The sequence below is a fragment of the Erpetoichthys calabaricus genome, chromosome 13 (assembly GCF_900747795.2).
Source record: "Erpetoichthys calabaricus chromosome 13, fErpCal1.3, whole genome shotgun sequence".
NCBI lineage: Eukaryota > Metazoa > Chordata > Cladistia > Polypteriformes > Polypteridae > Erpetoichthys > Erpetoichthys calabaricus.
Genome location: NC_041406.2, coordinates 112,924,621 through 112,937,436, shown reverse-complemented (window position 1 = coordinate 112,937,436; position 12,816 = coordinate 112,924,621). Strand labels below are relative to the sequence as shown.

Genomic DNA, 12,816 nt, shown 5'->3' with positions numbered 1-12,816 from the left:
CCTGAATAATAGTCTTCACAGTTTTGACCTCAAGCTCGTTTTTTCACATCTCACTCCCATTACACCCTTCTCTTTTTGCCTTTTTGGCAGTATATTAACCTGCCCCACAATTCCTTCAAAGAGACATACAGTATATTTAATGGTTGTGTTCTTTCTTTCTTTTTTGTTAATTGAGCACATTCAATGATATCTTTTCTTCAGTTAGAGTTCTGAGGTTAGAGTTCATGCATTTGTCTGTGACAATTATTTCCTTTTCTTTGTATCATTCATCAATACCAGAATTCAGAGGTTGAGTTATCAGGATGTGTGAGAAAGGAGAAGAAGTGGTGACTAGCTGACCTTGGTAATCTCAGCATTAGCTGGGTCCCCAATGACAGAGCCATCTGGCATGCAATACCCAGCATAACGAATCAGCAGAGAGTTCCACACCCGGAAATCACCACGGCCTTTCCGCCTCTGAGGAAAAATTGTTATGGCTGAGCTAAAGGGAGAATTGAAAGAAGAGAAGAAGACAACAATGGAGATAATGGCAGATGGAGCGTAAGTCACACATGCCAGCATATGGGGGGTGACCTTCCACAATAAAGCACTCACCGAATGCTGCCCTTGTTTGTGGAGTACTTGATGTGACTACAGATGTGTTCAAACATCTCCTGGGCAGAAGTGCAGTCTCTGGCATTGAACACCTAGAGGGTTTTAGAGAACATGGTCAGACCACACAGCAGATCTGACTTGTCCATGCACATACCTTTATCTTATGATTTTCATAACAAAGTGTATCACAAAATTAAGGGGAAAAAACTCCAGCAGAAGTTCACTGTTAATTAATCTGGTCCAAAACAAGATTAAGATAATCAGTAGCTAATTCAGCCTTTACTTCTCACTGATGAGTCCTACATGGTTCATTTTTAGGATTGGTAGAGGGTGTTCATGTCTTAAACCCCCATGAAACAAAATAGAATCAGACAGGGCAAATTAACCTTGCAACAAATGAATGAACTGCACACCATCATTTGACAGACTTCAGATGCAAACATATTTCTAAACCTTAATCTTCATTCTGCAGACTAGCTGTTCTTAATCCGGAACTTGGCAGCATGTATAGAATTTTTACAATCCAATCTAAACTATATACTTATATGAAAGCTATGGTTGGGAGCATGCACTGGTATCACATTGCCGCACCCACCACACAATGAACTACCTGGATTGGGACCCGAATGCACAGGAACAGTGTGAGTTTATTTTTTTTTTACAGTGGCTGGATTACCGATCCTACCATCAACCCCCCAAATTTTCCCTGTAAATTGGAGGACCTGCTTGCAGAGCTGGATACAAATTAATATCATACCCAGGATGAAGTTAAGGGACTTGCTCAAGGGCCCAATGGACAGAGTCACTTCTGGCATTTACGGGAATTATTAAACATAAGGTAAAGGACTAAAGGTAACTCAGGGTTAACTAAATGTAGCTTAAAATTTAAGCACGTGAGGCCTCATCTTAAAGAAACCAACTTGATTTTCCAAGGTTAGAAGGAAGTAAATGAGTAACAAACGCCCCTTTAGAAAATGAGGATAAACTAATGAGAAATCCCATACACATCACTTATGAAGTGGTAATAAGATCAACAGAACAATCCTCAAATACGCCTCCAAAGGAAGTGGTGTTCAGAATAACAGCAGAGTCGACTTTAGTCTGAAATTACTTGTATCTGTAGTTGATTAGATAAGGTGATAAAGTTCTGCATATTAAGAGACAGATGATATGATGTATTAGATAATGTAATAAAAAAGTATAAAAGACGGTGAATTGTTTAATTGATTGCTCACTCCATGGACTGAGACATTTGTGCATACTCTGTGCAAATGAATAGTTCTGCATTTTCATCTTGGCTCCATGACTGCTTTCTTTGCAGATGGAGGAAAGATTTTTCCATGACACAGGTCATCCTAAAACCTGTTCGTAAATTACATAGGCACATCCCTGTTGGTTCAGTCTTGATGTAATCACTCAGATTCACTTTGTCATGTAAGTCCCCTTGGCATCTGAATATTGTTGCACAAGAGACACAGAAGTGGGGATCAGGAGGCCCACAGCCGCTGCCAGTGTGAACAAATGAAAGCAAACTGCATGACAAAATGTATTTGAAATTCTACCACATGAAATACTAAAGGGTTCCTTACCTTCCCACATCTGTTGTTGCTTGTGGGAGGGAGGGCGTCCAAAGTAATCTAAACACTTCCTCTACATCCTCTTAGGCTATTTGTTGGGGCTTTAAATGTATTCTCCTGAGAATCAGAATCTCAGTTCAGCAGATCAATCCCTCACATGCTGACCATAATGAAGATCAGATTCTATAACTGGGCAGCCTCATTCATCCTCACCTGCAGCCGTGTCCACTGTATGCGTCCAATGCAGCGGGGTGCATTTCTCCAGGCCAGCCTGGCCCCATAGATGAGTTCTGTCTCCTCCAGCTGGTAGGTGCCAGTGCTGTGGATTTCATTCTGCACTTGTCTCAGGCGCTGCTGATGGGCCTCGGACTGAAAACTGGGCAGAGTATTCAACAGAATGAAGATGAGCAATAATCTGGAATTGAGCATCATAGACACAGTCCATAGCTGGGCATATGGGGTGTTAGTATGATGACAGTATCTGAGGTCTAACTGTCATAAATCATTGGTATAATTCACAACCATAGGAATTCTACAAGATGTCCACCTGTGTTTGGAGCTGCAGTACTGAAAACTAAAGACCCTAGTAAGCCAGCACCACCATCAGAACAAATACCTTCCATACTCAAAAGGAGGTGAAAAATACAGGGGGTCTCTTGGTGTCTAACAGCCCCCCCCCCAAGTTGAGTCCCATGCACACCCTGAAAGCCCAAAAGTCAAAAATGTGTGTGCCCTTGAAAATATATTTAACAACATATTACGGTGTTATACAGTAAATCACTCAATGGCCACTAGTGAGACTGTGAAAAAGTAGCAGAGTTCAGACATAACTTCACAAGTCTGATGGCCTACTGTCAAGGGAGGGGACTACATCCTTTAAATCAGGAGAATCTGATAAAGAGAGCAAAGATTTTCAAAGGGAGTAAGTAAATTGAAGCCACATACAAGTGTTAGCATTTGTCTGCATGGGACATCATCTTGGTGATGAAGAAGAGTTTGACTGCTACTGTTGATACTGTGCCATAGACAGGGTTCATGCAGGCCCAGTCTTAGGTATTATGGGGCCCTAGGTGAAAGGGGGGTCCAGGGGCCCCCTGGAAGCTCTGCGAAATGCGTGAAAATTAGACCAAGGAGACGTTTTCTTGTAACGTTACGAGGTCATCACCCTGCATCCCTTTTTCGCCCAGAGTAGTTAGCTGCTACAATTTAGCCAGTTTGAACTGTTAAACATGCGAGGGGAGGGACGGGCCGGGGGCCTGGCCGCCGTCGATCCGGGGCCCTAGGCGGTCGCCTACTTCGCCTATGCCTAAGGCCGGGCCTGGTTCATGCTTCAAACAGCCTGACATTAGCCACATCTTGTTCCCACTTATATTTCTTGTGTCCATTAAAAATTGGAAAGCAATGACATTTGTCTGTTAGGCTCTTAGACTACTAGAGTATGTTGCTGTTTATTATTATTTAGCTAGCTGTGTAAGCCTGTGCTGTAAAAACCCTGGACTCCTGGAAACTATGGATTCTGGCACTTCAATCAATCAATTAATCACATCAGTCGTGTATTAGTGGGCCCTCGTCGGTTTCATTTAACCAACATACTCGCCTCCGTTGTCTATCAGTGGCTAAGCGAGCTTTTCTCTCCTCAGAGGTTTTGTACTGCCGATTTTATATTGCCGTTTTGTATTACCTCACTTGTGTATTAGCAACGGCAGTTTCACTTTGGCAACAGAATCGCTTTCTTTGTGCTTCAAGCTGTAGCCTTGCACTTCCAGGCGGACAGACAGACATATAGACTTCCACACGTAGACTTTTATATATAGGATAAACAAGCCCATTATTGTAATGAACCTGTGGCAGTGCTACCAAGAACACTTCGGTACTCAGCAGTCATCAAAAGTGTCTGGGAACTGAAGAGAGGAATCTTTAATCAATGTGCACTTTAAAGATGTTCTGCTAAAGAACAGCAGACAAGATCTGAAACAAGGACCAGGAGGTCAGTCAGTAAACACATCAAGATTAAAAATAAAAAAAGACAGACTGATCTTTTATCAAGCCAAATAAAAATCCTTACTTTAAGTTCTAATATCGGAAAAACAATAACCAAAGCAACCAATTTATTCTGCAACAAACGCAGATAATGAGGAAGTACCCAGAGTGAATTTTATATCATTGACTCGGTGTTATCATTCACAGCACTTCTGTGTCATTTCCTTAATAACACTGAAGCAATGCTGTCACCATGTGCTGGCAATTGAAATAAACAAAATGGAACTGGGAAAAGATGCAAGAAATTATCAACTATATCAAACATGGAGATCTGCTTTTGCATTTAATTATTTATGTTTTGCTTTATTTTAATTTCTTTTTGCTATTTGCTGCACATGTTATCAGGGTTCAAGGGTATAAATGGCAGCTTCATGCCTTTCCTGGTCTCCCTTAGACAACAAACTTTTCTTTGTTAGTGTGTGCTTTCATGTTTCATGTCCTTTTTTAACAGAATCTTTGCTTTGTTCTCTCATTTTGACTCATGTTTATGACTCTCAGTTTTATTGAAAGATAGGGCGGACTTTTGGTTAAAGCATCTAGGCTTGGCATTTGGTAACATTTCATCTTCTAGTCATGACCTTTTCTTGTCTGCACAGGTGAAAACAAAGACTGAACAAAAAACTAATATCAGGAATGGATTCAGGATCCTAAAGAACCATTATGACTACATAATCAGTTCAAAAAAGATTTCATAAGGAGCAAAAAAAAAAAAGTACATCCATCCATCCATCCATTTTCCAACCCGCTGAATCCAAACACAGGGTCACGGGGGTCTGCTGGAGCCAATCCCAGCCAACACAGGGCACAAGGCAGGAACCAATCCCGGGCAGGGTGCCAACCCACCGCAGGACACGAGCAAACACACCCACACACCAAGCACACACTAGGACAATGTAGAATCGCCAATCCACCTAAGTCACAACAAAAAGGAATTGGTGTTAACCAGGAAAAGATCAGAACAGAGCTGCAACATCGAAGTCATTCTGTGTGATGAAAAGTGGCTGCTCTGCCTGTTGCTGGTGTGAAGAACGAGGGGGTGTGGCATTTGTTTGCCGAGGGCGTAACTCTAAATGATGTCATTCATCTACTTAATCTTCATTTATTGTGTATTCCATAGAAGAAGCAGAGAAAGATTTTAGTGCTCTGCCAACACTGGAACGCTAATTGGACCCCCATGATTACCACGGAATATTATGTACACTGACTAGAACCCTACAGCCAATTTAACCAGTGGTGCTTCAGTGTGTGTGAATGGACCTTGTGGTGAATAGAAGCCATACTGAGGACTGTTTCCTACATCGACCCAAGCAATGCTAAAATCGATTAAATGGGTTTGAGATGTTATGTTATGTTACGTTATGTTACGTATTTGAAATATTCTAGAGAGTTCACACAATTAAATAAAGAATTAAAATTTTGTCCACACAGAATACCAACAGTCACTAAAACATATGGGTTAATGAGCACCTTCACTCCAAATAGACCACTAATGCTGTTAAAATACTAATCCCAGGTTCAGAATATTGGTCCAAGTTAAAAGAGCAGTACAGTCAGAACACAGAGCAGGCCCAGCCCCACCTGAGATGTTACCACAGTTGATTTTCAGCTAGACCACTACAGTTGGTAGAATTTTGATGCCTGGTATACCACTGGGAATGGAACAATGACTCATTTACATCAAAACCACTAACACAGTCCAGCTCTCAAATTCACCCACTTCCAGTTAAACTAACATGGCTCTTAGATTACCAATACCATTTAGGCCAGCCCTGCTGTTAAAACAGTAATCGTAGTTACACCTTTGCTATCAGTTTTATTTAGTTAGCCCCATTGACACAACCATACCGTTTGATGGAGCTGTAGTACTGATTGATGAAGTTCACTGCGGAGTTCAGGAGTTTCTCTGGGTCCTCAAACTCACCAGGTGATCGGTTAGTCAGCGCCTCTGGGAACATGATGGAGCCAAAGCAGGACCTCTGCCCACAGGGCAACTCCTGCAGTAAAGAGAGAGTATCAGGGACCACTGCTTCCCAAACCCTATTTTTCCTCACGTATGATAAAATCTCACTACGCCCAGCGTGTCCTTTAGTGAGCTAAGCGTATCCTGCTCCTTGAAGGTTTGTCTACTGTTTGTCACAGGTTCAAAAATCCCAGTCACACAACCTACACACATTTCCTCCAGACTTTGCACTTAGCCAGCCTAGAAGGATTGGCCTGTAAGAGGAGAAGCACACCTTGACTGCAGCCTCCCAGTGAGCCAAGCCCAGCTTCACTTACGCACCCTGTTGCTCTGCAAGTGCAGAGTGTCATGGAAAACATCTCCAGTCTCCCAGTTCTTCAGGCGGGTGAAATGTGGAGTCCTAGGAGGATGAGTAGAGCTGAAAAGAAAGAAAAAGAAAACCTAAGCTATGGACATTGTCAAAGCAGAAACATCTTACAGCATATGGTGGACCTATCATTGTCTAGCGAATATCTTTTGTTGTCAGTGATCCACTATATTACTTGTGTACACACTTCTCAGACATATGTATTAGCACAATGAAAGGGCAGCGTTACACTTATTGCACTGTCAGCACAAGAAGAGACAACTATTAAGAAGATGATCCAGAAAAGTATGAATTGTTCCACATGGTGAGAACTAAGAAATATATGAATACTATATGTATGAATCATCCATTCATTCAATTTACAAATTGGGTAAAAGTCAGGAATAATTCAAGATGGTAGTCTATTGCAAGGCTACACTTGAGTCCCAATCTGGGATCCAGAGTTGGTTCGTCATGTGGTGGCTGAGGCAATGTGCTGTATCAGCGCGTGCTCCTAACCACTCTCTCTCTCTCTCCAGTCTATTGCTGGATATGCTATAACCCACTTGCACATTTAGAGGTGCATTTAAACTCAACAGTCAGCTTAAGCCATGATAGTGAAAACCCAGTGTCACACATGTGCGTCAGAGTGCTACCTCCAAGGTAAACACTACCACCCTGGGTCACCAGGGGGCGCGATACCTAACTCTTGTGTCTCTTTTTCCACACACAACTCCAAGAACAACAACAACAGCAACATTTATTTATATAGCACCTTCTCATACAAATAATGTAGCTCAAAGTGCTTTACATGATGAAGAAAAAGTTTTGAAAAAGAAAAAGTGCTTTGACGTTGGGTGCCACCAGTCTGCAAAACCAAGCGGAGAACTTGTGTATGACAGGGTATGAGGTACCGTGGAAAAGTGCGTGGCTTTACGCCAAGTATAGATTTTATATATCGCGATTTGAACGTGGAAACATTCTTACGCAACATTTCTGTGCGTACGCACCGTTTATACATGAGGCCCCAGGTCTTTAATCCATCAATGTAGGGACATCACGGTGCTTTGATTAGGTGGTGGTGGTGCAGATCGCCATCACAGAAAACCAGAAAAAGAACAGAAGAGAGAGTAGAAGACATTCACTGAGTTCATCTGGCCCCACCCCTTACAGTCCACAAGCTATAAAAGAAGGGCACTTCCACAAGGATACATCTCATTCTTGAGATGAGCCACCTGCACTGTGGAGTTCCGACCCTGACGTCTGGCCACTCTCTAGAGAGACATTTAACTGCAGCCTAAGGCTTCATTTTGCTTTTGTTTTCTTGTCATACCTGTTAATTTGAACAAATTTATTTTAAGTAAACACTGTGGCCTGGTTGACTCCCCAATAATTCATCTTGACTCCTGTCTTACTCACATCCAATGACACTAGACATCCAGGGAAGAGTGAGTGTAACACTTTGCGTCTGTACCCATTTATGTTATCTGTGTTCTTTGTTTATTATTTAATATATTTGATTGAAACATCAAGTCCTATATTCTTTAAAAAAAAAAACAAGAACTATTGTTAAACATTTCTTAGATTTTCAATGAAGTTTGGGTTTGTGGAAGAACCTTTGAGGTAGATTTGTGGGGCAGTCAATATAAATAACATCCAATTAAAACAAATAAATACCAATTAGCATCAAGGGACTAAGGAGAGGTAGTAGTATATATACACTAAACCCTCACTATCTGTGGATTCTGTTCCCATGGCTTCATTTATCTACTATTACAGAAGACTAAGCCATTCCGCATGGCCACGGTTTAATTGTATCCATTCACAGCCATGTAGAGCAGAAAAAAATGCTGAAAGACCTATGTGTAACGTGAGATTGGGAAATAACAGGTATGTGATTCACCCTTAGATGTCTTGAGCTGCACGAACACCACACTGAATGGATCAATTTAGGTCTACCAAGCGCCGCGAGGCATGAGTAAGCTGTTGAACTCCATTCATGATGGGAACAGCAGCTTGTGATTGTTCCCCACAAATGAGGAATTCCCAGTAAGTGCAGGTCATGAGCGTGCAAGTCCAAGCACTTTGTTCAACCACCCATCGCTACCACTGAACGGATGATTTTGTGAGGTCTTCGGATCTGCCCAGTGGCGTAGCTAGGGGCAGGCGGAGGGGGCAGTCCGCCTTGGGCGGCACATTTTTGGGAGTTGCATTATTGGCCAAAAGGCTCAGTACAATTCGTGTGTAAACGGCAGGGTTCGGAAAAATATCACTCATGAATGAAAAAAGTTAAATTCTCTGATTTTTATCCACAAATGCTTCAAATATAATTTTCAGACTGTCCTTCTGTGACGGCATCAGACACAGCGGTTGAAATTTATGAGGCAATAACAAAAATAAACATAAACATTACACTGATAATAATTTTTAGGAAGATAAACAACTAATTTACAATTTATAATTTCATTTCGTTATCAATCCGAATGCGTTCTTGTTCTGTGCAGAAAACATCCCCACCTATCACTTGCACACTACACTGGTTCTCGTTTTCGCAGCGTAATTATATTAAACTAATAATTAAAACACAGCTTATCAGTGCATCTATACTATATTCGTGTCTAGTTGATGTTTATACATAATTATGTGAAAAATTATTGCTGTTTCTCTATATATGAATAAATCTATGCAAAATTTATCGTAATTTTTCTGTATACGTCATTTTAATTTTCTATTGAAATAGGTTAACATATTCAGATATGTTGAAGGGTGGCAAACTGAAGCACTGCCCTGAGCGCCACGAACTCGAGCTACGCCACTGGGTCAGCCCCACTGTGGTGATTCACAGCCTCTGGTAGAGTGCCTAAAAGACAACCGAATTTGACTATAGAGGATGTAGAAAATGTTTCTGTAGGTGAACCTGCGAAAGGATTATTGAACCTAGCCTCATCTTTCCTATAGGATCAACACTTCAGTATCTGCAGCTTCCATATTGACGAGGTTTTTCAATAATGTGGAGAACGTGAAATGACTGTACTATAAAAGACCATCCTAGTCCTAAAACAAAAGTAATGTTTTAGTCTATATAACAAAAATATTTGTGTAATTTATGAACAAAGTAAAGAGACCGTTGTCATCAGTGTTTTCATTTTAAATTTTTTTTGCATGTTTTCCTAACTCTTTTGGTAATACTTTTTATCGTAATCTCGTTTTTTTGGATTGCAAAATCGATTTCTGACACTGTTTTTAGCTAAGGTTTGTATTCTCAGACACCATCTTGTTTTTCATGCACAGTGTGGTTATGGTTAGTGGTTAGGCTTTAGCTTTCTGTTTAAGACCTCTTATTTTTGGCAAACGACTTTGATGTTTGATTAGTATTTTCATTTGACAAAAGATTTAATGGACCTTCTGATGATGTATCTTTTGGCAAGCTTTCTTGACGTTTCTTCTCCTTGTCACCTCCATCCCCTTGTGTACTTTACTTCATGTTAGACATAAAAGAGACAATGTTAAAGTAAAGGTTAAATAAAAGTAAAGCAAGAATGAAGAAATGAGTGTGAAATACCAAGTTATAAACCAATTGCATGAAGCAGTATTACAATTACTACTGAGAAAAATAATTTAAACAATTTATTATAGCGTCTTGGACAACTTTTTGCCTCAAGCAGGCAGATAAGGTGTATCCAGGGTACACGTCACCTGTGACCAAACAAGGCCGTGAGCTCCAGTGATAACGCAAATGAATGCAATCAGTGCCAAACTTCAATCTGTTCTAAGTGGAACTATTCAAGAGATTGTAGAGGAATTTATCAGTAGTGGCACTCCACTTCAAACCGCCATGAAATCTTTGATTAGTAATAAACACTGATTTGTTTCAAGCAAACTCTTTATCAGGGTTTTTTTTCTATAACATTCAAAGCATATAGTATACCTCTTGGTGAGAGTTAATCAAAAGATTTATAAAACATAAGAATGAAGGAAAACGCAGCAGTAAATTAAGCTGAAACAGAATGAACAATGAAATCCCCTTTTAGTGAATGATTATGTCATACGTCTGCATTTAAGATTAAATGAAATAACCACAGGATTAACCACAAGGACTCAATCGAGCAGGGAAAACAGAGGCTGTGTACATAAGAATGGATGAGTTAATTGGAAAATGGAAATATATGTATATATAGGAGGTCGGGTATATATACAGTACATATATAGAAACAAACATAACTGGAATTGTGATTTGGGACTTAGTTCACTTGAACTGCCTTGTGTTTTAGGCAACTCCATTTTGCCTGTTGTGCTCTACAGTGCTTCATTCTTGTGCTACAGAACATTTTGGTTAAAAAATAAATCTTTTCTTATATATAAACATCTACGCGTGGAAGTGTGTATGTCTGTCTGTCCGGCCCAGAAGTGCAAGTCTACTACAACATGAAGCTCAGAGGCCCCAAGTTAACGAGTCGGAAGAAGAAAGCGACTCTGGTGCCAAAGTAAAACTGCCAAGAAAAGAGAGAAACTCTTACGCTAGTGAGACGAGCACATCAGCAAAACGGTATCCCTTTTATTTTTCCTCCCGCCGCTAATACACAAGCGATGTGAGCACGTTGGCAAAATGAAACCTAGGAGAGAGATGCCCATAGTCGTTCCTTTCAATTACCTGACATCTCTACATTTCAATTTTTTTTCTGACGATTTCAATAGTTTCTAGGACCCCGGGCTTTTTACAGCACGAGCTTACACAGCTACTATTTTATAAAGATTTTAATTTTGTCTTATTACTAGCCTCTAGTGATTATTTTTGTAAGTGCTTTTTGGAATTTATACGCCTTGGGACTCCCAGTCATAACACTGTCAGCCACAAAGAGACGGGAATGTTGCCTTAAGAATACCACACGCTTTGTATTCTTCCTACCCTGAGATTTAGCAACATAAATAGTCCTTAGTAAAGCCTTAATATCTGTTACAAGTCTTTAAACAGACCCCCTACTCCATTCCCCACAACAGCGTGACCACCCATTGGCTATGGCATTAAACTGAAAGGACTGTCAGATTAATCCCCAAGACTTTTATGTTAAGTGACATCACAGAAATATGAAAAGAATGGCAGTTTATCAAGCAAAAGACGGTCACTATGCAGGCATGTATGACTTGAGGCTACTGTCATTTTGAAATGCTCTGTGTATGTGACATAATGTGTTCTGTTAGATATGCGCACGTTAATCAACTTGGTATTCTCTACTGTTAGGTAATCCAATAGCCTCCTGTTCTTCCCCTGACGTCAGCTGTGTTATTGAATGTAGATATTGTAACGGCATCAGTCTCTTTGAAGTGTTATGGCACAGAGAACATGACACCTATAAGCAATGCAAAAAGGACAGAGATTCACTCCCAAACGCTACCATTGTATATGACATTCAGCGAACCTCTTCACATGAACTGCTCATATTTAAAAATACGGAAACAACACTACGTGTAGTGATCCTGCTATTGGTCTTCTTGGATTTGGGATTTGTAAGTCACTATCCAAATAAAAGTTAAGCATAAAAAAGTATAGTTTTGAACAGCCCAAAGGGGTACTTACCAGCTCAGCACAGTGGACATGGTGCCCTTTAAGCTTTCAGTGACCTTGGCTATCTGGTCTCCACTCATTGTGACTCTTTAACTGATCACATTTTGTCCCCGACTTTTCTAATGTCACTTTCTGCTGGTCACTCCCACTGCCACATACCTCACACCCACCCTGTGTCCCCACCACTCACCTGCTACGCCTACACTGTCTCCCTTCTCACACAGTCGTCACTGATGACCCAGGTTGGATACAAGGAGCCCCTTTGAAAGGTGCTTTGAGAGCAGACAATAAGGCAAACAAAGCTCTCAGTCACTGGAGTCCCTGGCACCTGCTCTTCTGTTGAGACATCACCAGTGATGGGGATTTCTGTCCTTTATAGTAATCAATAAAGCAAAGACAAAACAGGTACAACAGTTCACTTTAGACAAAATCAAACTTTGTGTTCTTGAAGTCTTTAGCTAGACAGGGAAGAGCAAAGAATTCTACTACATGAAATCTGCATAGGGCGGCATGGTGGCGCAGTGGTAGCGCTGCTGCCTTGCAGTTAGGAGATCCGGGTTCACTTCCCGGGTCCTCCCTGCGTGGAGTTTGCATGTTCTCCCCGTGTCTGCGTGGGTTTCCTCCCACAGTCCAAAGACATGCAGGTTAGGTGGATTGGCGATTCTAAATTGGCCCTAGTGTATGCTTGGTGTGTTTGTGTGTGTCCTGTGGTGGGTTGGCACCCTGCCCGGGATTG

The 12,816-nt window shown here is 41.0% G+C and overlaps 1 protein-coding gene across 1 annotated transcript in view; it reads right to left on the bottom strand.

Annotated features, from left to right (window-relative positions):
* The window catches only part of LOC114663801 (nitric oxide synthase, endothelial-like), a 60,726-nt gene extending 48,584 nt beyond the window's left edge, over positions 1-12,142 (bottom strand). Inside the window, exons 1-6 of the mRNA XM_028817723.2 lie at positions 12,093-12,142; positions 6,493-6,589; positions 6,057-6,205; positions 2,385-2,547; positions 595-686; positions 340-481 (exon numbers count right to left, since the gene is read on the bottom strand). Coding sequence (XP_028673556.2) covers positions 340-481; positions 595-686; positions 2,385-2,547; positions 6,057-6,205; positions 6,493-6,589; positions 12,093-12,112 — 663 coding nt within the window. The 5' untranslated portion in view covers positions 12,113-12,142. The remainder of the gene's footprint in view (positions 1-339; positions 482-594; positions 687-2,384; positions 2,548-6,056; positions 6,206-6,492; positions 6,590-12,092) is intronic.
* Between the last annotated feature and the right edge of the window lie 674 nt (positions 12,143-12,816).